General features: G+C 39.6%; 1 protein-coding gene and 1 long non-coding RNA gene across 5 annotated transcripts; one reads left to right on the forward strand and one right to left on the reverse strand.

The window, feature by feature from the left end:
* Positions 1-803: 803 nt before the first annotated feature.
* On the reverse strand, positions 804-18,582 carry LOC142100886 (protein kinase C delta type-like). 4 transcript variants are annotated; one of them, XM_075184781.1, is made up of 10 exons: positions 17,887-18,148; positions 17,604-17,721; positions 7,668-7,768; positions 7,147-7,317; positions 6,854-6,945; positions 6,039-6,101; positions 5,186-5,324; positions 4,312-4,455; positions 3,813-3,941; positions 804-2,527 (listed from the first exon to the last, which is right to left on the reverse strand). In XM_075184781.1, exons 4-10 carry the CDS (start codon positions 7,225-7,227, stop codon positions 2,384-2,386), a joined length of 792 nt encoding a protein of 263 aa, XP_075040882.1. In that variant the 5' UTR covers positions 7,228-7,317; positions 7,668-7,768; positions 17,604-17,721; positions 17,887-18,148; the 3' UTR covers positions 804-2,383. The 4 variants fall into 4 exon arrangements, with proteins under 4 accessions (XP_075040882.1, XP_075040885.1, XP_075040884.1 ...); XM_075184784.1 differs by lacking the exons at positions 17,604-17,721; positions 17,887-18,148 and adding an exon at positions 18,522-18,582; XM_075184783.1 differs by lacking the exon at positions 17,604-17,721.
* Positions 18,580-24,086, forward strand: LOC142100899 (uncharacterized). Its single transcript, XR_012678938.1, has 4 exons — positions 18,580-18,792; positions 19,435-19,517; positions 23,638-23,676; positions 23,944-24,086. It is a non-coding gene; the product is annotated as an uncharacterized LOC142100899 (long non-coding RNA).

Here is a 24,086-nt window from a genome sequence, read left to right on the forward strand (position 1 = left end):
ATTACTCCCGTGGGCTGAGTTTGCCCACAATAACATGTACCATGAGTCTTCAACAAAAACTCCTTTTTTCGTGGTTTACGGTCACCATCCGTCTCTCCCAGAGTTTCCTGCCCTTCCTCCCACCCAAGTCCCTGCGGTGGAGAGACTCTGTGAAAACTTTAAAACTATCACCAGGTGAGATCATCCCTGAAGGAAGCATCAGCCAGATACAAATTCTTCGCAGATAAAAAGAGGCGAGCCATTCCACCACTCAAGCTTGGAGACCGTGTATGGCTTTCTACTAAAAATATCCGCTTGAAGGTTCCGTCCATGAAGTTTGCACCACGCTTCATCGGGCCATACAAGATCACTCAAGTCATAAATCCAGTATGCTTCAAGCTACTTTTACCCAAGAACCTCCGGATCTCCAATGCCTTCCATGTCTCCCTGCTCAAACCTCTTGTGATCAATTGCTTTTCTGCTCCTCCTTCTGTACCTAAACCAGTACAGATTCACCAAGAAGAGGAGTTCGAGATCTCTCAGATCCTGGATGCTAAAATTTCGCGAGGAACTCTCCGATTTCTCGTTCATTGGAAGGGCTTTGGTCCTGAAGAACGCTCATGGATTCGTTCTGATGACCTCAACGCTCCAGCCCTGCTTAAAAAATTCTATCTAAAATTTCCGGCCAAACCCGGTTCCAAGTGTTCTGTGCCCACCTTTAAAAGGGGAGGGGGTACCGTCACTCACCGGACCGTGAGTGCCTCTACGCTGGTGCAAGGTCCTCCATCTTTCCTCCCTACACCTGTGTGGAATCATGGCCGCTCGCTATCCTGCCATCTGCGCATGCGCAGGTCTCGCTAGTAGCTTCACCTGTCCATGGAGGTGATTGACAGATCAATCACCTCACCCTATTTGAGGCACCTGCAACCCTAGGTAGGGGCCTGATCTTGAAGTCTCATTCCCAGTGAACATCTATAGGTGTGTGCAGATCCCAAACTGCTTCCAGCTCTACTCGTTATACAGTTTCCAAACTGTGTGCAGATTGTTCTTACTACAGCTTCCACGCTGCTCCCTTGTTCAACTCAGCGGTGGTTCCCACACCGCTACAACACTATCATTCCGCTGATCGTGTCACAGCTTCCACGCTGCTCCTGGCTCCACTCAGCAGCGGTCCTCTGACCGTTCCAACGCTGATACCCTGCTGATCGTGTTACAGCTTCAACGCTGCTTCCCTGCTCAACTCAGCGGCGGTTCCCCTACCGCTACAACGCTTCATCTCCCAGCTGATTCCGGATCTACACAACTGGGTATGCGTTACTAACTATTGACTATTATCTATTCTACTCGCATACCAGTTGCATCCACTGTTGTTTATTGCGCAGGGTACAGGTACCCATATAGACTGTGTTTCCGCATTGCTCCAGTTAGGACTAGCTGTCACTCAAGCTCGTTACCTACTCACGCTACTACTTGGCGTCATTGTGCATAAACTGCTGTGATCAGCTTCTCCCCACTGCAAGGCACCAGCTATATATAAAGACTATTCATTGTGCCTTCCAAGACATTGCTCTACTCGCGCTGTTCCCATACAGCCACAGTTTGCCTTTCAACTTCACTCTCCTGCACCTGGACAAGTCCTCACTCCCTTCACAGCAGTGGTACAACTTGCTGCACGCAGACCACTGACTTCCCTGCTACATACCTGCACCTGGACAAGTCCTCCTATCACAGCGGTGGTACAACTTGCTACTCGCAGACCACTGACTTTCCTATTACCTACCTACACCTGGACCCGTTTCCTCACCATAGCGGTTGTACAACTTGCTGCACGCAGACCACCGACTACCCTGCTACCTACCTGCACCCATCCTATTCTTCCTATCAGAGCAGTGGTACAACTTGCTGTACGCAGACCACTGACTACTCCTCTACCTATCCTCACCGATCCACGTTCACTCCTCGTGTCTACATTATCTCCAGTTTCCAGTTTACAACTCCAAGTCGTTGATTGCCTCAGACTATCTCTACTCTCCTGCTGTTGTGTCGCTCCAATCATTCACCTGCCTGCTTTGAGGTGCGTGCCATATCCCCGCCTCTCCAGCAGAGTACCATCTGGTGAAACTCGGGTAGCAACTCCTAGTGTCCATGACAGTCTTCTTATTCCTCTGGACAGGCGCATGTGAAGTATCGCACAGATCTTACTTGATCGCGATGTATCCACTGGAGCATCAGCAAAAGGGCTCCACATGGGAGTGTATCAATTGTCCTTGAAGTCTTGTACCAATTGTCCTTGTAGGGATTCCACTGTTTCGCCTTTCCGATTGGCAGCACCTTATTATCACTATTCCGGGGGCACTCTGCTACAGTAGCTGGGGAGGCCATATCACTCGCATCAAAGTGGTGTTCATGGGAAGGTCCTCCACTTGGGGCTGATATAGGAAAACCCTGCAAAAAGCTCCTGGTCCTCTGCTCTTATTGGTGACCTTCGAGCCTCTTCTCTCTCAATGTGGTCAATATTAAACACTCCGGAGCTCGTTCTAATGGTTGGCTACAGGAAAAAAGAAATAAATGTTTAGGTATTGAAACCATGATGAGAACTTCACGAAAGCTAAATAGAGTTATGAAAAGGCAAAGTTTGGTTCTGCTATACTTTAATAATTAAATTGTTTGAGCTTTTGCAGTACAATTTGCCATGAGATGAACAAGATGCGATTAATGGCTAAAATCATTCACAAGCAGACATGAATTTTGAGAGCCTTCTTATCAAATGTCACAGTACAATAAAGTAATACTGTATAAAAGTAAAATTGTAATTTGTTTTTTTTTTGGGGGGGGGGGAAACTATAACACATAAATTATATCTTTTAAAATACTCTTTAGAAATTATATATATTGTTTTAATAAGTGAACTTCCATTTGTGCACATGGCCCGGGCAATAGAATATAATGTATTCCATATAAAATAATACTACTTAATAATGTTACATGGCAGTACAAATGTCATAAAAGTCATTTCAAACTCGCACCTATTGTCACCTTTTCTTCTCTTCTAAATTAAACATTACACATTTCCCTTTTTTTCCTAAAAAAACTGCTCAATAGGCCTCATGTGTATATTGAAATAGAGAACATCTGACCTGTCTTCTATTCATGTATCACATTTGTACTTCTATCTAATGTGGGTTTTTTGTTTTCTATTTTTTTTCCCCCAATTTCCATAGCAGAATAAGGGCAATATACCATATAAAGTGCACCTAGTTGGAGCAGAAGGCATCTCCTTAAAGGTAGAAGCAACGCCTGATCTCAACCAATTTTTAACGTGAGTAAAATTAAAATTGATTTACAATTGTACATTAGGGTACTGAGCGACAAACACCAGCACTAAGATTGCCCCTAAATATAAAGTCTCAATCACTTGAAGCTCATTTAAACTTGTCAATATTCCTGAAATCTCTTTTTGCATTATGGTGAAATATGAGGCACAGTTGCCTCATATGCTAAGCCATGTCCTTTTCTGTACACAGGTAGGTATAAGGTCTTGTCATGACAAAATGACTTTTGTTTTGGAGACCTGGATCTATCCAGATTTGTAAATAACACTTAGGGCTAGATTTACTAAAGTGCAGGTTTGAAAAAGTGGAGATGTTGCCTATAGCAACCAATCAGATTCTAGCTGTTATTTTGTAGAATGTACTAAATAAATGATTGATGGAATTTGATTGGTTGCTATTGGCAACATCTCCACTTTTTCTAACCCGCAGTTTAGTAAATATACCCCTTAATGTATTTTCACATATTGTTTTTAAGCAAAGCAGCTTTTTCCATATACTTACTGGGCCAGGAACATGTGGGGGAGCAACTCTAAGGGCTTCCAGCGAGACCCAATCTATATGCATGAAAAACTGATGCTGGCGGATGTTTCCATTGACTCCTAAACGCTGGGATGGATTTTTACACAGGAGCTGAAAAACCAGAAATAAAAGAGTTTCTGTCATCATTGTAGTATTGAGGTGTGTATGTGGGTATAAAGATTGTGATGACAGACATCCTAAATATGAAGCTGCATGGGGTTACTACTTGTCCCAGAGGCCAGAACTGATGGTAAATAGGTGTGATACCCTGAGAAGAAAGTGTTCCTGTGGAGCCAGTGTAAGTAATCCAGGTCTACACTACCAAAACTGTACGGTAAAGAACAACATATGGGGTGTGAAATATCCACATAAATAATCATATACTAATGTAAGATTCTACTGTTCATTTTGCAATAAGTCAATTAAGCTTTGAGTAATGTAGAGCAGAACACTATAATATGGATTAGAAAATCTTATTTACCTTGTTAATGATGTCTTTAGCCACATCCCCTGGTATTTTGGCCCGTCTGCGATTGTAGCCAGATGTTCCGGTAATCATTTCCTTAATGATGACTCCAAATGAAAACCAATCCACCCCGGCGTTATACTCCTCTCCTGCCAGCATCTACCATAAGAGAGAGATATTATATCAAACGTTAATCTATCATTAGATAGTCTACTTTATCCAATGTCTCTGTGTCTCTATGGCACTGATTCCTTGTTATTATCATCTCCTCTCTTTCACTCGGTTACTCTTTGTCACTCTTTGTGTTTTAGAAAAATGAAGATAATGTGAATGTCAGAACAGCTGGTTATTCAGCAAATAGGATTAGGAGTTTCTGACCCAACGCTGCCTCGTGAAAAGTCCATCCAATATTGCTGATTAAATATATTGCTGTCAACAATGTATATTACATAGAAATTTTTAATTCATGTATTTATGCAGCTACAATAATTAATTTCCGCTAGCAATAACTTGAGTGAACATTTATTGTTAGGGAAGTGGGTGCTTATTTACCATAGTATGTGCCACATTCCCCACATCTATTTAGTAAATGACATATTACATTATAAATCAGTATATATTCACAGTGCCATTCACTTTGACTTTGATCTTCATAGCAGCTGTAAGGTCAGCACAGGCTGAGCTGGTAGAACTGATAAAAGCCGCCAACATTACAGAAATGTACAGTACATTGTTACATGAAGTTTAGTAGAGATATGTGTTAATATTTGTACCTATTAAACGTTAAATAAAATTGACAGCTCCTTAAAGGTTTTTCTCAGATCTATTAAAACATTTACATAATATATAATGTCCTCACAAAACAGTAGAAATATTCCTTACTACTAACCTCTGGAGCAATAAATCCAGGAGTTCCAACGCACTCTGTGGCTGTCCTCTCCCCAAACATATTGACTATTGAAAGACCAAAGTCGGCAATTTTTAGATGACCGGACTCTGCCACCAAGATGTTGTCAGGCTTTAGGTCTCTAAAGAGAGAAAAATTTAATTATCTGTTTTACCTAGTGACAAATATATACTTTACTTATCAGTAGTATTACAGAGGTCAAATGTTACAGACAACTGCCCGCTAGGACAGCGCCACTTATGGGCCTATTTATTAAATGCAGGCCATATGGATGTTTTTTTTATCTCTGCTCCTCACAGCAATAGAAAACCACCAATCACATGATTTAATAATAACATATAATTTAGCTGCCGGTGATACTGGCCAGAGTGGTAAGAGTCGGGCCAGGGTTATGCCCATGTGTGCCCGGCTATCTGATTCACACATGCCCTGTAGAACTAAATGCGCAGACTTGGGCTTTCAGCTCCACTTGTTGAAAAAAAGTTTTAAAAAATATTATAGACATATTAAAAATAAATATTATACAATAATTTCTATGGGGAAACATGATTTACTGAAGTAATAAAATATTTTTTCTTAAAATTTTCTGTTACTGTCTCAATCTTTGGTAAATAGACTCAAGACCTGGAGAATCTTTTCTGTAACTAGGGCGATAGCACTGCTATGGATAGGAAATGTTCACCAGACACTGGGTTTTCTCAGTTTAATAAATAGGCCCGTTAGTGATGACAGTGTTTTAAATATTAAATTGAAGGATAATTAGAAAATAGACATCACTGTAAGTAAAAGACCTGGACTTGATTGTGTATGAAATTGAGAATAATACTATAATTACCGATGGATGATACCCTTAGAGTGCAGGTATTGCACCCCACATGTGATCTCCGCTGCATAGAACCTTAAAGAGAAGAAATTAATGTAACATGTTATAAATAAGTGATGGAAGAAAGCCTGATGTCACTACACTGTTGTTGGGGGATCCTGCTCCTTCGGTTATCTAACACTCAGATGTGTATTTATTTAACTGCGGGTTTGAAAAAGTGGAGATGTTGCCTATAGCAACCAATCAGATTCTAGTTTTCATTTATTTCGTGCATTATACAAAATGACAGCTGGAATCTGATTGGTTGCTATAGGCAACATCTCCACTATTTCCAAACCAGCAGTTTAGTAAATATACCCCTCAGTATTTTATCTTACTGCTTGCCCCCATTCCCCTAGTAACATCATAGCACTGCCCCTGTCACATGACCCTTTGTTATCACTAACAAAATAGCAATGTAGCGCACTCACTGATATTCTGTGATGCTGTAAACATTTGTATTATGCGATTGGCTCCCGATTGGTCGATTCCCACCCACTATAAAACTTAGGAAATAACAGACGTGCTGGAGATAAAGATCAAATAAATAAGGTGCGACAAACGCACTTTGATAAAGTGATTATCCTGAACATGCTCCAGTCCTTGTGCAACTACACTGCATCATGCAAGATCTGTATTTTATTGTTATTAAAGGAGTGGTCAACTTTTGGACAACTTCATCTTAATATGAATTGTCCACCTGCACACCAAATTTGGGGCATCCTTCTGGGTACCCATTCCTGTTACCTGAAGACTGGAACAATCAAATTTACATTTGAGGTACTTACGCTGCGCTGGTGATGTCCAAGCAGCCTTTCCTCTGCAAGAATTTGAAGAAGTCCCCGCCACTTGCGTATTCCAACCCCAGGAATAGGTGGTTCTGTTTGATTGGACACAGACAATGGAAAAGAATATGTTTACATAGAAGAACATAGCAACAACTATTTTTTAGCGAAGTTAGGTGAGCATACTTGCTTATATCAATGTCATTAACCAACAAAAGATGAAACCTGTATATGTGTCAGATGTGGAAAGATATAGAGAGAATTTGATTTTGTTTCAACAAGAAATACACCAATACCGTTGTCTGGAAGGCAAGATATGGATGGACGAGGAAGGCGCTACCAGATGCAACTTCTAGCACCCTGCGCTCCACCATCATCAGCTCCCTTTCCTCCAACAACAGATCCCTCTTCTGGATGATCTTAACTGCCAGTTGCTGACCAGTTAGAGGGTCCTCAGCAAGCAGGACCTAGAGATAGAGACATGCACAAGTGATATTTATTTTATTACCTGTAGAACCACCCAGGTAGCTCAATATATTTACATTCCTATGTGTATGTCAATGTTATTGAGAGTTAAGTTATATTGTCTTTCTGGTTTCAGTAACATGTTATAATTTAGAAGAAAAGACTTTTAAAAATCATTAAAATCTTTAACAAGATAGAATTTAATTGACATTTTTGAAGTAATAACAGAAATATGCTTTCAGTCAGCACAGTTGTAACGACATAATTGTTCATGATTCTTCTTCTACTACAAGCTGTGAGTCACACAGTTGTCATCTGACTTGAGTTGTCCAACCTCTGTCACAAGACTTACCTCCCCAAAGCTGCCCTGGCCGAGCTGATGGTAAAAGGAAAGCCTCTTGATGTATTTAGACGCTGTACCTCCAGGACCAGCTTTCTGAACACCACTTCCTCCTTATGGGGAGAAAATGATTTGAACAATGCAACATTTACCAATCAGAGATAACTGTACACGTAAAATGCATGTATTCTATAGTGTTAAACATTTCTGTAACAATAGTGGAATCAGCATACTGTAATTTGTACAACAGAGAGATCAACATAAATACAGGTAACAAGGGACAATCAATTGTAAATGGAGGAAAGATCGTTTCGCCAGGGCCATCTTTTCCATTGGGCACGGTGGGCAGTTGCCCAGGGGCCCCACGGGCAAGGGGGCCCCATAGGCAGGGCTCTTAATTAGAATAAATAATCAGGCAAAAGAAAAAACCTGCAAACAAAACCTTCAAGGGTCACAGAACAAGTACATCTATCTATCTCTATCTCTATATATCTATATCTATATCTGTATCTCTATACTTCTATATCTATATCTATATCTATATATATATATATATATAGGGGCCCCGGTGCACTGCTTTGCCCGGGGGCCCATAATGTTGTTAAGATGGCCCTGCGTTTCGCCATCAGCATAGGGAGGTTTTCTTTACTGTAAGAGCGGTTAAAGTGCGAGATTCATTGCCACATGTGGTTGTGATAATGACATCACTAACAGAAATTAAAAATGTATTTGATCCCTTTCTTACAAGTAATCATATATGAAATATGTAATTACTAGATCACATTGCAGGGGTGGTTGACCCAGGGGATTTATCTGATTGCCATTTTTGGGTCAGGAATGGAGATTTCACCTCTGAGATGTGTGTATCATAATAATGCTTCCCTGTCTTTGTAAGTAACATTAGTGTCTTCTCTCTCCTGCCAGCATCTCTCCTCTACCTGCTAGAGTCTCCCAGTCTTGTCAGTGTAACTCCCTGTCATGTCAGTTTGTCTCCCAGTCAAACTGACTGGGAGACAAACTGAGGTCCTGGGAGATTCTCTCTGCGTGCAGCTCGTGACAGGGTGATTTGTCATTACAGGATTAGAGCGCTTATCCCCACTATATGTTTATTTTCTTGATTAGCTAATGTTACACATGATGGACATTTTGTATGTGACTACTCACAATTGATTAATTCAGATAAGTTGGAAAAATGTTTTCATAAAGGTAGAAGTAAAAAAACATTATTACCTATTATCATATTTCCCACCAGTTCCGGGACTAGTTACAAATTTCATAGGGCAAAAGGTGCATAGTTTGTTGGCAGAGGTGTGTGTGATCATCAAAGAAAGTCGGTGTGGCAGAGGTGGATCAGAGGTGTTGCCTAAGTTGTCCCGCTTTTTCTTTGATGTTGTTGTGAGGTTTTGATTATTATACAAAGGGGGAGGGGGTTCCTGCCGCACTGGTTATTATTTTATATGAACCATAACCCTTCCCACTTATTTGGTATAATTACATTTCTATATGAGGTGCTACCGCTGATAACCACTAGGTTAATATCTGTTACAAAGAGAGGAAAAAGTGATGGTTATTCTGATTCCATGCACTAGGGAAGGTTATAAAATCTCAATATCCTTCATTGTTATGCATTAAGAACAATTTATTTTGAGTATATTGGATATTAAGTTAATAGTAAGAAAAATCTGTAGAATGAAAATAAGGGACTAAATTGCAGTATAACAACTGTAATACATCATCTGTTACTGCATATAATTTATTAGAGTAATCACTCTTTTCTGTGCTCTCTATGTATCATTCAATTATCTAAACTCGTAAGTGCAACTAAATACCCAAATCTATAATAAAATCAGTATAAGAAAAATGTTACAGATCAACAGATTAGCACTGGGATAATAGTTAGATTATAATGATAAATTAACTTTAAGAAAATGCTATCAATTTTTTCCCAGTTATGCTAGTTTAACTCAGGTTTGCTGGAAGAATGTTATTCATTTATATAGTTACTATTTAAAGACTTGAGTATGTTGTATAATATTGCAATAATCATATTACAAAATAATAGTAAAGATTTAGTGGATAATGAATATAATAAACAAACTTCTAATAAAAAAATCCTCGAAAAAGCACCTAGGCAAAATGCATGTCTGCGTTTCTATCTCTGCTTACTGTTTTAAAAATTAATCCCCTAAATTAATGAACTAATGAATAATATAATCTAATACCTCTTAGTGCTATTTGACCAATAATGTAAGGTGTCAACACTATAGTAAATATTAAACTAAGTATACGGACACATAAAACAATCAAATCTAAAATGCTTAGTACTATAAAATGTAAGTAGCTTGCAGACTTGTTCGATATAATTAACACTAGCTAAACATCCATCTGCAAGAAGATCACAAGCAAATTAATTTGATCGTTATTACACTTACCCATATCTAAAATTTCTGGGTCTGCTAGGTAAATAGATTAGTAATTCAACATAAATGAAGAAACAAACAGATAAAGGGGATACCAATACGAATCAAACTGGGATTCAAACTGGGGTTAATTCATTAAAAAAAACATGATTGAGCAGATTCTGCTGTTTATTATATTTATACAATTACTTTGCAATATGATTGTTACAATATTAAGGAACATATTTGAATCCTTAAACAGAAACTATGTCGCGGAATAACATTTCTCCAGCAAACCTGAGGTACAACTAGGCAGCATTTCCTGAACTACTTATTGCCTTATAAGGTAACTTATTCTGCTTGCAGTAAAATATAGGCAACATATGAATTTGGATACTGTATGAACTAACATCTAAAAACCTCATTTGAAGGGCCAATACCGCTAATAAGCACTAAGGGCTAGATTTACTAAGCTGCGGGTTTGAAAAAGTGGAGATGTTGCCTATAGCAACCAATCAGATTCTAGCTTTCATTTATTTAGTACCTTCTACAAAATGATAGCCAGAATCTGATTGGATGCTATAGGCAACATCCCCACTTTTTCAAACCCGCAGCTTAGTAAATCTAGCCCTAAGAGTTTTATAGTAAGGCTATACAGATTACTGACAAATGACTACAAGTGAGGGAATAAACATATTAAGTTGCTGCCAGTATAAGTTACAACATGATCTGTACTGATATTAATTAATTACAAACTAGATATAATAGATGCTGCTTGCTATACAGATATAATAACCTTTCTACACAACTGCTAAAACACTATACAATATATCCAAGTTTATATATAACCTATTGCATTGCTGACTATGATATTCTCAATGTTTTAGTGTTACCGTGAAATAATTGAATAGCATTTTCTTAAAGTTAATTTATCATTAAAATCGGAAAACCATCACGTTGCTAATCTGTTGATCTGTAACATTTTTCCTATACTGACATTATTGTAGATCTGATAGACAATCCTAAAAGCTCTGGACAATTGAATAATAAGTAGAATGCGAAAATAATAGAGATTGATTGATTAAATAATACACAGTAACAGATTATATATTCAGTTGTTATACTGTATTTTAGTGACTTATTTTCATTCTAAACATTTTTCTTACTATTATTTTAACATACAATATTCTCACAATTAATTTTTTTCAATGCATAACAATAAATATTAATGAGATTTTATAAAAATCCCTAGTGTTTCGCATGAGATTAACTACCGCTTTTTCTTCTCTTTGTAAAAGGTTTACGTTACAATTCTACTGCTTTTCGTGTCTTATATATCAATGCTACCATACCTGCTATTTCCTGGTCTTTACTACACTCGCCTTTCTGTCTACTATATCTCCACTCCACACCAATGGCCTCCCCAGCTGTTTTCTGTCTCTTTCTATCTCCAGTCTTGATGGAATCAATTTGATAAAAGTAACCCTCTAAGCTGACACTTTCTTCCTCCTCAGAAATCTGTTTCTTTCTCCCCTTGTCCATCTCTACATCTTTCTTATGAATCGTCTCTTCGCACCCTGCAGATATCCTTCTCTTTCGGTTTGCCATAACCATGGAACCACCATCGTCTGAACTTTCGATAATTATACATCCCTCTTCAGCATGTAGACTCTTAGGAATCTTCCCTTCGGACCCAGCAGATATCCTTCTCTTTCGGTTTGCCATAACCATGGAACCACCATCGTCTGAACTTTCGATAATTATACATTCCTCTACAACATGTAGACTCTTTCCAAAACCTTTAGTATGTGACTCTGCTGTAGACCTCTTTCTACCCTTCTTCTTGATGGACCCATATTCTTCTGAGCTATCAGAAATCCTTCTCTTCCTTAAAACCATCCTTCTCTTTCTCCTCTTATAAACCTGAAACTCCTCTTCCTCAAAACAAATATTTTTCTCCGATTTTGAAGACATTTCACCAGATCATGCAACTTGCCTGACTGACTTCCAACTGCCACACGGACTGGTGAAAATAAACATCAGCGTTGCTAGGATACAAGTGATGTCAAATAACATGGAACTCACTGCCACCAGCCATGGTTTAACTGTCAGCTCATCAGCCCAGCACATTTAAGCCTGTTTTATGCCATGTGAACCCACACTGTTACAATATTAGAGAAGCAAAGAAAAAATAGTTTACACCCTACAGTTATTGAAAATAGAAAACTGCTGAAAACACAGACATACAAAGAACATTACATGTAAACTATAAACTTTATTCTTGTCCACATATAAAAGATAATTCCTAATTAATGTATGTAAAGAAAATTACAGGTTAGCTGCAATCTTTATTTTTGCTTACAGATACGGAATAATTGCCTAATAAAGTACAAATTTTCACTATCATTAAGTCATCATAATATATATGTTAGACATTGCTGAATAGATGTAGGGCTGTGTTTGTGGGCAGCACTAGGTGAATGAAAATAAAATATGAGCAATTTGCATTTTGTCTGTGCCTTTTGCTCTACCTATTCTATAAATTATAAAACTATATTTATTACAATATGCTACAAAACAATACCATACTTTTCAATGAAAAGAGGAAGAAATGTAACAGAAAATTATATTAGACAGAGTAATTATTAAAAAGACATTCTCTTTGTAAGCAAAGCCGTCCATTAATGGAAATCAAATAATCTTATTGTACCTTTCAGGTTCACAAAACTATTCATAGATAGTTCTAATAGTATGGCATATGTGTTGTATTCTGCACAGACAATGCAATAAGTACAGAATATAGGAGAATTGGCATTTACATTTCCTTTTATACAAAAGGTGTGTGAAATAAATCTATTGAATTCATTAAACCCATAGATACACATTTTTCTTCTACCACAGATCATCCACCTTTTAGAGGTTCAAGTGGCTTTGCTATGGAAAGGGAGGGATTGGTATCGATTTGAGATAGGGGACTGTGTCGTGTATGAACATGGGTTTCTCGATCAAGAAAGATTCAAGAAGAGGGTCTAATTTTAATATCTGTCAATTGTTTTCCTAATCATTTACACAGCTATTCTGTTATCCTTATTATAACCGGAGATGAAGCTCAATGTATGTGAGTATTCACATTTCTTAATCTGTATAAAGAGCCTCTATAAATCATATCCTTCTCTTTTCCCTGAATCTCTCTATAAGGACAAGGAATTCATTATAATAATCCTTATCAAGCGTACAATTCTTTATAATCCTGAAAAGCTGACACTTTGGGATTGATATAAACCATTTCTGTGGCTACTTTGTGCATCCAGGTTTGTATTTGCATCCATGTTGCTAAAGGTGTAAAAGATTACATGACACTCATGGGATCTGATGAAAAGAAATCATAAAATGATAAAAGTATTATTAACAGTGTGTAAAAATTACATTAAAGTTATTATTTTTTTAATGGCAAAAAACCCTCTCCAAATCCAGCATGTTCCCTGTCCAAATAAAGATAAAATCTACAATATATATATTTTTTTCCACCAAAATATTGTTATTGTGGCATTGAAACAAACAAAGAGGAAAATTCCATATGTTGAAATGAGAAACAGGTAGCGTACAGGTATGAAATGGAACAGAGTGTTTTCCGATTGAAGTGAGACAGATGGTGCAGGTTATGGTGCAAGGCCAAGTGAGGGCGCAACACCTGCCTGCCCGTTACATACCAAATCCCCACCAATGAAGCAACAGTGTATTCCTGTAGTGGCAGCAACGCGGGACTCCACTGCCGATTAAAAAAGTTCCGGCGCAAGGAGGAGGGTGCCAGCTCCGTGTTCCTGCAGTGTTCTGACATGCAAATAATAGCGCCAGGACGGTGTCAGAACACAGGAGACTAGGAGCCGGCACAGAAGTAAGAAGAAAAAGGATCAAGAGGAAACAGGAAAAAGATATAGAAAGAAGAAGAGAAGCTCCGGTAAAGAAATTAATGCAGGGGCTGGGGAGATGAGAGGGCTGGAGACAAGGTGTGAGGGCTCTGGTGAGAACAGGAGGGAGGTTTGGAGGGGTGTGTTGTCTGGAGAGAAGGGAGTCCATAGAGAATAGGTGGGAATTCTGCATAGAATAGAGGGAGATTCAGGCAGCAGGGATTGGAGGGAAGGGGAAAATTTCTTTGGTGTACATAAATGTGATATATACTATGAAAACATAAGTAATATATAAAAAACATCAGTAAAACTTTAATTTGCAATAATAATTACTATTAAATGAGGGGAAATTTGCAAGCCATAATTTGCTTGTCGGACTGGTGGGGAAATTGGCCTTTGTATTAAAAGGAAATGTTAATAATTTAATTTCAGGGCGGTGAGGGTTTGTTTATTAAATATGGATGGTATTAACTTAATTTGGGTTTGGTGATGAATAATATTGTTTATTAAATGGGGATGCTATTAATGGTAGGGGTTGGTGAGAGGTGAAACGGGTCTATTATTTAAATGGGAATGTTATTAAATTAATATTGGGGCTGGTTGAGGTGGAATATGTCTGTTGATTAAATGGGAATGTTATTAAATTAAAGTCGGGCTGGTTAGGAGGAAGGAGGCCTAATTATTAAACGTTGGTGCTATTCATTTTATGTCGAGGTATATGGAGGGAAATAGACATCAAATGTAAATGCTATTAATTAAATTCTGGAAAAGATTGGGTAGAAGTGTGTTTAGGTGTTTTTAAACAGAAAAGGCTACTGATTTAATGTCTGTCTGGTTGTGGGGAGAGACACCTAGATTCCTCTTTTACTGCTCATCTTTATAGAAGGTGCATAGTAACTTTCTCTTCTACAAACAGAACCCCAATATTCCAGGATCTGGCCAAGCAGCAGCGGAGCATAAGACACCAGCAGGCAGGAGATACCGGCTATGTATAACCGCTATGAGGCAGCATCTACTCCCATAAAGGTACATTGGTGGGGCCAGTGTTCTGCTTTGCCCAGGGAACTAAAATGTCTAGTTACGGCTCTGCTTCATCCTAATCCTCTCATGTACAAGTAACAAACATCTCCAGAATAGCTTATTTATTTCACACAAGACACTGCAAAACCTTTATTCATGAACTCATAATCTCCCACATTGACAGTAACAATTATCTTCTTATTATGAATGTAGTGGTTACACTAATTTTCCTCACAAAACTTTCTTATACTGTTGCTCCGCTCTGCATACTTGGCTGCCTGTAACTGACCAAATTCAATATAAAATACTTCTCACATACTATGCCATAAACAACACTGTACCAACTTCTATCTCTTCCCTTGTCTCAAAATATCGCCTAACTCGCCCCCCTTTGCCAAAGATCTGTGCCTCTAATACACACTCACTGCTTTCACCCATTCACTATTACAGGATGCTTTCATGCTGCACCCACTCTGTGGAAATACCTGTCTCCCATCTCTTTAGACAAGCTTAACAAATTCCTGAACTATCTTCTTAACCTTCCTACACTATTCCATACATGCCAACTCTCCCGGAATCTTCGAGAGACTCCCGAATTCTAGGTAGGTCTCCCGGAATCCCGGGACAGCTGTCAATTCTCCCGCATCCAGATCAGAGCCGACATGTATTGGTGTAGGGGACGGAGCTTTGCGATTCGCATAATTTTGGCTCCGCCCCCAGTGATGTAATACCTGTTTTGGGTCTTTATACCACTGTAGAAAGTCCCAAAACAGGCATTACATCACTGGGGGTAAAACAATTTGACGAAATTCGTAAAGCCACGTCCCCTCCCCCCATACACCCCTCCTGCCCTACAGGAACTCCCGGACATGGCCAACATAAAGTTGGCAAGTATGTGCTATTCCATCCATTTATTACCCCTCTGTAGACTTCACTTTCTATACTGAAACAATCTTCTGACCCCCAATTCACCATTGCAGTGTGACTGATTCATAAAGCCCTATTAAGCACTTTTTCCTATTCAATTTGGCTGGACATGTAATCACTGGCACAAATTAATATTAAAGTATTAAAATAAAGATTGTAAGATTATGTGCAGGGTCTTTATACTACTTTGTCTATTTGTTAATACCCAGGTGGGATTCACTAAAGGGCAAACCGCATGGTTCTTGGGGTTATGATATGCAGTTTGAAAACCATGCAACTTACTAAAGAGCAAAATGCACATCAAAGTGCATTCTTTTATACCACAAGGTTAAAACTGCAATCCCGATTTTACTACACTGAAGGTAAACACAGCGTGCAATCATCATCATCACCATTTATTTATATAGCGCCACTGATTCCACAGCGCTGTACTCATTCACATCAGTCCCTGCCCCATTGGAGCTTACTGTCTAAATTCCCTAACATACACAGACAGACTAGGGTCAATTTGATAGCAGCCAATTAACCTACTAGTATGTTTTTGGAGTGTGGGAGGTAACCGAAGCACCCGGAGGAAACCCACGGAATCACAGGGAGAACATTCAAACTCCACACAGATAAGGCCATGGTCGGGAATTAAACTCATGACCCCAGTACTGTGAGGCAGAAGTGCTAACCACTAGGCCACTGTGCTGAACTAAATACACAAATAAAGTGAAATCCATAGTTGCCTATTATCCCAGGATGTCCGGGAGACTCCACAATTTTTGAGAGCTCACCCAGACTCCCGGGAGAGCAGGGCAACCTCTCGAATCCTGCCCGCTTCGTTGGTGAAGTGGGTGGGGTTGGGACTGCTCATGTCACCCTGGCCACGTGCTGCCCCATATGCAATGTAATAAGTGGTGGCTTTTCCCCAAAAAAATGTGGTATACCAATGAAGATAGCTCAAAAACTGCTGGAGTGATCTTGCTTGTTAGAACGGAAAAAAGTAAATAAATATTTATTTTTATAAGCCCAGCAATGCTGCTGCTAGAGGAGGGCATTGTAAAATTATTATTGGGCCCTTGCACCTATTGAGGACAGGCTGAATGCTGAATAGCACTGGGCCCCTGCTGATACCCTTGGCTGTTGGGTATCAGGGTAATACACTTAAAATATAGAACAAGCACTTGTGGCACTACAAGTGTCAGCATGCACTCACAGCCCATTACTGTCATTGTTTGCAGGCACTTGTAGAACTATACATACCTCCTAACATTTAGAATCCCAGAAGAGGAACAAAGTAAGCCCCACCCTTGGTCCACCCAATCTCCGGCAGCAAATTACATATTTCCATAAAGTTCCACCCACTTTCATGCTAAACCCCACCCCTTTTGCAGTCTGCAAATCGGGTTGTCCCGCCAAAATCGGGACAGTCGGTAGACATGTAAAAGGGTATAGGGGTATGTAGAAAGGGATACATTAGGAGTACAGAATATATTTAGATGGGGTACAGGACAATATAGCAGGGGGTGGGATACATTAGGGGTATAGGACATATTTATTAGGAGTATAGGGGAATATAATAGGGGTACAAGGGTATGATATATAAATGTGTTCAGACCTCACATACATTACTAAATTACAGGCTGTCCTCTCATATTACCCCCACACTAATACTACATATCTATAAATAAAAATAAACAAGTACTGACCAGCAGCATCTCCAATCCCTATAAACAGTCATGAAGTCTCCCGGACACAGTAACAGACACATACAGTCGAGTGCAGGATCCAAACAGAGCTGGAGAATGGTGGCCATTTTCCTGTGGTCTGACCATCAAAGTACAGAGGCATTAACTCTCCCTTTTTGATTATACCATCTATTTATCATACAGTGTAGTGCAGGATACATACATAGGTGTAGAGCAGCGGCTATTTTATTTTGGTCTAAACTATACAAGAGAGGTATAGTCACTGGAAAGTACTTAAACTCACTTGTCAGTTAACTTTGTCCTGAGTGATGTAGGATGGTCGGCCATCTTCTTGCGGCCTAAACCTCTATGCACAGAGATATTAAATTCTCTCTCAGATTGAACACATAATGTGACAGGATGGAGACTAATATCTGTTCTGATACTATCCAGGGGGGCAGTGTGCTTATCGGGACCCACTGTCAGGCGCCAGCATGCACAGGGTACACTTGCAACAACTAATGAAATATGAAATAGCAACATTATTAATTTATCAATGTGTGCACCAGTTGTAGTACACTTTGTCATGACACTACAAGTTCAAGTATGTGCTGATGGCATTATGCATGATGACCCCTCTCCAATGTCTATATTCGTATTCAGCAAGCAAATCAATGAAAAACTTATTTGACTAAAACCTCTCCGTATGTGGCAGATTTAATTCTCTGTGATATACCGTGATGTGCCTCCTGTTCAGTTGCGGGCAGAGTCAGACTGGCCCAGCGGGGGAACAAGGAAATTCTTGGTGGGCCCCAATGCCTAATAGCCCCGCCCCACCTGACAAGGGGTGGAGCCACAATACCGTTCCAATGTAATTTGTCACTGTGCTGCAGGACTTGTGTCCCCAGCTCATGACTTACTTGCGCTTAAATGACTTACATGTTCTCATTGGTAGTCAGAGGCGCTTCCTCCTTTAGGACTGCCTCCTGCCCATCACTGCCTGAGCTGACTACAGCAATGCCTGCAAGATACAGTCTTAAGTCTTAGTGAGTTACTGCCTCAGGTAAGTGTCTCTTGCAGGCATTGCTGCAGACAGCTCAGGCAGTCAGTTCTCCCATCAGAGAACTGACACAGTCCACAGAGCTCAATTCAGGAGCAGAAGAAGATCAGATATGCCCCCTGGGCCAGACAGAAAAAAAGGCTATTTCAGGTAAGTGAGAGGTATGTCAACATAGTGTGTGTGACATGTTAATACAATGTGTGTGTGTGTGTGTGTGTATGTGTGTGACATGTTAATACAATGTGTTTGTGGCATGTTAATACAATGTGTGTGTGGCATGTTAATACAATGTGTGTGTGTGACATGTCAATACAATGTGTGTGTGTGTGTGTGTGTGTGTGACATGTTAATACAATGTGTGTGACATGTCAATACAATGTGTGTGTGTGTGTGTGTGTGTGTGTGTGACATGTTAATACAATGTGTGTGTGTGTGTGTGTGACATGTTAATACAATGTGTTTGTGGCATGTTAATACAATGTGTGTGTGTGACATGTTAATACAATGTGTTTGTGGCATGTTAATACAATGTGTGTGTGCGACATGTAAATCGATTTAACACCGGGGGTAAATGTATCAAACCGAGAGTTTTCCAGCGGGTTAAAAGTGGAGATGTTGCCTATAGCAACCAATTAGATTCTAGCTGTCATTTTGTAGAATGTACTAAATGAATGATAGCTGGAATCTGAATGGTTTTTCAAACCCGCCGAGAAACTCTCAGCTTGATACATTTACCCCCAGGACTGGTTGGAATTTTCTTAATTTTACATACCCGTTTTTTTCCCAAATAAGGCATCAAACATTCCAGGATCCAGAAAATCAGCAAATGAGCTAAAGAAATCAGCATCCAGAAGTGGTGAAAGTGAGAAGAACAGGTAGAAGAGAGCAGGATAATCTGCCAACTGTCCTGAATCTGGTGGGACAGTCCCAGATTTGGGTGACTGTCGCTTAGTCAGGATTTGATTTGACTACAAGGAAAGTTGGGAGGTATGTCCCGCTTCACAGTGTACTGTTCATGAAGGCAGAACTGCGTGCATATAGTATTGCTTGTGTATTTGTCTAAAATGATAGCCATGTTTCATCATAGGGACCCCCTATCTAAAGTGCTCCGGACCCACCAGAGCCTTAATCCAGCTCTGGGCCAGGATGTCAGATTGACACATGGGGGTAAATGTATGAAGCTCCGATTTCTACAAGTCAACAGAAATCGGCGCCTTTGCAGGGGAAATTTAAAACGGCAATGACTTGTAAAGACAAACTTACCTTTGCAAGCCATAGCTGCTTTAAATGTCTCCTGCAAAGTCGCCGATACCCCCTAGTGCTCTGCTCCTCCTCCCAGTACCACCCCTAATATTATTTGGTCTAGGTTAACGATAAAACAATGAATAACTCTAATAGTATACAGGGCAAAACAAAAACAAGCCCTTTTGCTGACAAAAACATTTGGTTTTAAAGCAAACTGGCTTTTTGCATTTTAATAAATCCCATTATAATCAGCCAGGTATGTAAAAAAAAAAAAGTGCTGTAGGGAGAAAGAACATATAAAATAAAATGCAATATAAAGTGAGGTTTATTTTTTGTTGCATAATTTATTTTTATTATTCAAGATTTATGATTTATAATAATAAAGTATTGCTGCATTAAGCAACACTAAAAACACTCTTTTTGTATTGATAAATACATATTGTACCGAAAACCACCCTTTAAGGATGGTCCTCAAACTTATGGGACAGTGCTGTGCTTGTCCCCCAGGCTATAGTCTGCCAGCCAACCCCTGCTTCTGGGTACAAAACTAGAGATGGGCGGGTCCGGTTCTCCGAGAACCGAACCCACCCGAACTTTGGGTATCCGAGTACCGAGCTGAGCAGCTCGGTACTCTCCCGCCCGTTCCGAATCCAAATCGAGGCCGAACGTCATTGTGACGTCGTCGGAACTCGGGGCTCGGTTCTCGCGATACTTCAACTTTATAAATGCACGCCTCCACAGCAATCCATCGCCATTTGACAGAGGGAGAGAGCAGGGTGTAGTCATAGGCTAATTAGAGCAGGGACAGAGAATACAATATTGTTCTTGCAATTGCTCTAACCAAAATCGCTAGTGCAGAGAGGAGGATAGAGGTTTATTATTTTTTCTTCATATTTGGCACTCCCCAGCGCTTTTGGGGTGTCCCCCATAATTGTGCATAAATATTTCTGGCTGTCAAAAGTCATATCTGTCAGCAGTATCTACTAAATAATTTTTAGCACTCCTCAGTGCTTTTGGGGTGTCCTCCCTAATTGTGCATTAATATTTCTGGCTGTCAAAAGTCATATCTGTCAGCAGTATCTACTAAATAATTTTTAGCACTCCTCAGTGCTTTTGGGGTCTCCTCCCTAATTGTGCATTAATATTTCTGGCTGTCAAAAGTCATATCTGTCAGCAGTATCTACTAAATAATTTTTAGCACTCCTCAGTGCTTTTGGGGTGTCCTCCCTAATTGTGCATTAATATTTCTGGCTGTCAAAAGTCATATCTGTCAGCAGAATCTACTAAATAATTTTTAGCACTCCCCAGTGGTTTGCGCTCAGAATGGATTCAAAGCAGTCCACATATGATCTGAATGAGCAACCAGGTTCTGTCACCAGTCCTGATGTTAGTGTTCCCAGTACGTCATCTGGCCAAGGCGATGTCAAACAACAGAGTGTTTTCAAATTAGTGCAAAAAACAAAAAACAAAAAAAATTTTACTGTATTGAAGCGAAAAAGAAGTGTAACTGAGCAAAAGTTAAGTGACGATAAAAAAAAAATTGCAAGCATGCCATTCTACACACGCAGTGGCAAAGAGAGAATGAGGCCTTCACCTTTGGCTATTAGTGGCAGATCCCAAAAAGTTACCCAGCCTACAATTGGTGCACAACTACTGTTACGCGTCAAAGCCGAGCTGCAAGATAACAGTGAGGCATTACAGGAGAATATTTGCTCTGATTCACAAATGACAACAATCCCTGTGGAGAGTCCATCCAACAGTGGGGTGTCTAATCGTGAACATTCTGCTGATGTGTGCCTTAATAGCCCGAGTGTAGCCGGTGATACCCAAATTGAGGATGCCACTTTGGAATTAGAAGAGGATGAGGGGGAGATTTGTGTAGGCGACGAGGGCGCTAATGATGATGTTGATGATTATGATGCAGACAGATACCAAATTGCCTTTCTCAATTTCTATTTATATTCTAGATTATATAACGGCTGAATAGTTTTCTATTTTACTCCTAGTGGAGAGAGGATCTGATGCAGACAGATACCAAACTGCCTTTGTCCATTTCAATTTATATTGTACAGTATATAACGGCTGAATTTATTAGTATTTTATACAAGTGGAGGGGGGCCTAGAGAGACAGAAACCAAACTGGCTTTCTCCATGTCAATTAATATTGTACAGTCTATAACGGCTGGATTTTTTGGTATTTTATACAAGTGGAGGGGGCCCTAGAGAGACAGAAACCAAACTGGCTTTCTCCATGTCAATTAATATTGTACAGTCTATAATGGCTGAATTTTTTGTTTTTTTAAAAAAGTGGAGGGGGCCTATAGAGACAGAAAGCAAACTGTCTTTTTCCATTTCTTTACATATTTAACTATAAGTGTAGGGTGTAATATAGATTCAAAGACGATGGCTGCATTGCCAATATGCATAGATGGAGAGGAAGACAATCTGTTTTGTGTGTAGAATAAATGAAGGCCTACCAACGAAGAATTAAACAGTTTTTTTGGATGATTTATTACCTCAACAATTAGATTACTTATCTCTAAAACAGTTGGAGCACTAAATTGGGTTATTTTAGGCACAAAAACATGTATTTTCCAACAAAATAGCAAAACAAAACCAAAACCAAAACCAAAACACGCAATGGCGGTTTTGCAAAACCAAAACCAAAACCAAAACACGACGGTAATCCAGATCCAAAACCGAATCCAAAACCAAAACACGGGGGTCAGTGACCATCTCTATACAAAACCTTAAAGCCCTTTACAAAGATCCTTCAGCTTGTGTCGGCTGTAATTATAAGACAGCCACAAAGAGACTTGTATTCTTCATCAATGGAAAGTCTAAAGTTCTCCCAATAACGTCAATAGTAGACCACACTGCAAAAAGTTTTGATGAATTTCTGATGGCGCAAAAGCATGGGGAAACCTATTTACTATGGACAGCAGTGGCACAACTAATACCACCGTCCTCTTATTGATATTGCCATCTCAGCAGGGGATAATGAGGAAAAAAGGTGCTTTAATTATTTAAATACATCCCCCACCCACTGGAGTCCGAGATAATTATTTATATGTTTACTTTTTTTAACTTACTTTTTTTTTTTTTTTAAGAAAGCTGAACTGGAAGACAAGTTCCAGTTCCACTGTGCATGTGTGAACCAGCAATGCTGCGTCACGCCCGTGCTGAGGCTTCCTGGGCTGGCTGGCAAAGCAATACTCTGGTGGAAACTTTGTGCCACTGACCTCAACCACCTGACTCGTTCCCAGTGAACTGATAGGTTGAACATTGATTCTGCCCACAAAAATGGCGGCCTCCACTGTGAATGTGAGAAAGGACAACTTCACATCAATCAGCAACCACTGACACTTATTTCCACCACTGAGATAAAACACTAACATGTACCCCAGGTGATGGGAAGTGTTTATCAATAACCCCCTGTGTTCATATTTACTAAATACCCCCTAGAGTATTTATTTATGTATTAACAATAGGTTTATGCTAAGCCACTTCTTATGCATTTAAATGTTTTAAAAATCCCCCGTCAGACTAGTTTTGTAGATTATTTTTACCTTATTCTCAGTTATATTGAGCAGACGTACCTTATGACACTTAAGGATACGTATACTAGATGCAACAAATTTGAACCGCGTAAAAACCAATGGCAAATACTAATACTGTACCTACATATTGTATCACGGACATTGTGTTATTTGGAATTTAATCTAATAGATTTGTGTTTCCATCCCACAGGAGAGAAAGGAGAAAGTGGCAGGACAGAGTCATTATATGGTGAGTGAGGTGAATCCTATCAATAATATATACAGTATATCCACAGAGAGTCTGTGGCCGGAGGGTAAATGCACCGAGCTGCGAGCGGGTTTAAAAAGTGGAGATGTTGCCTATAGCAACCAGATTCTAGCTATAATTTGAATTTGATGCTACATCACTTTTTCAAACCCACAGATAAGTCGCAAAATAATTATAAACTCTCAGCGGTCACGTGTGTTAGATGTTTCTCTTGGAGTTGAAATTATTTTATTGGTCTTTATCTATCAGCTGCAAGGAGCTGTAAGGAGCTGCAGAACCAAGAGGCAGCGCTGAGTGACTGGTACACCATATACCCGGATGGCAGCCAGTCCATGAAGGTCCTGTGTGATATGGACACTGACGATGGAGGATGGATTGTAAGTCCTGGGAAT

This window comes from Mixophyes fleayi, chromosome 9 (genome assembly GCF_038048845.1).
Source record: "Mixophyes fleayi isolate aMixFle1 chromosome 9, aMixFle1.hap1, whole genome shotgun sequence".
Lineage (NCBI taxonomy): Eukaryota > Metazoa > Chordata > Amphibia > Anura > Limnodynastidae > Mixophyes > Mixophyes fleayi.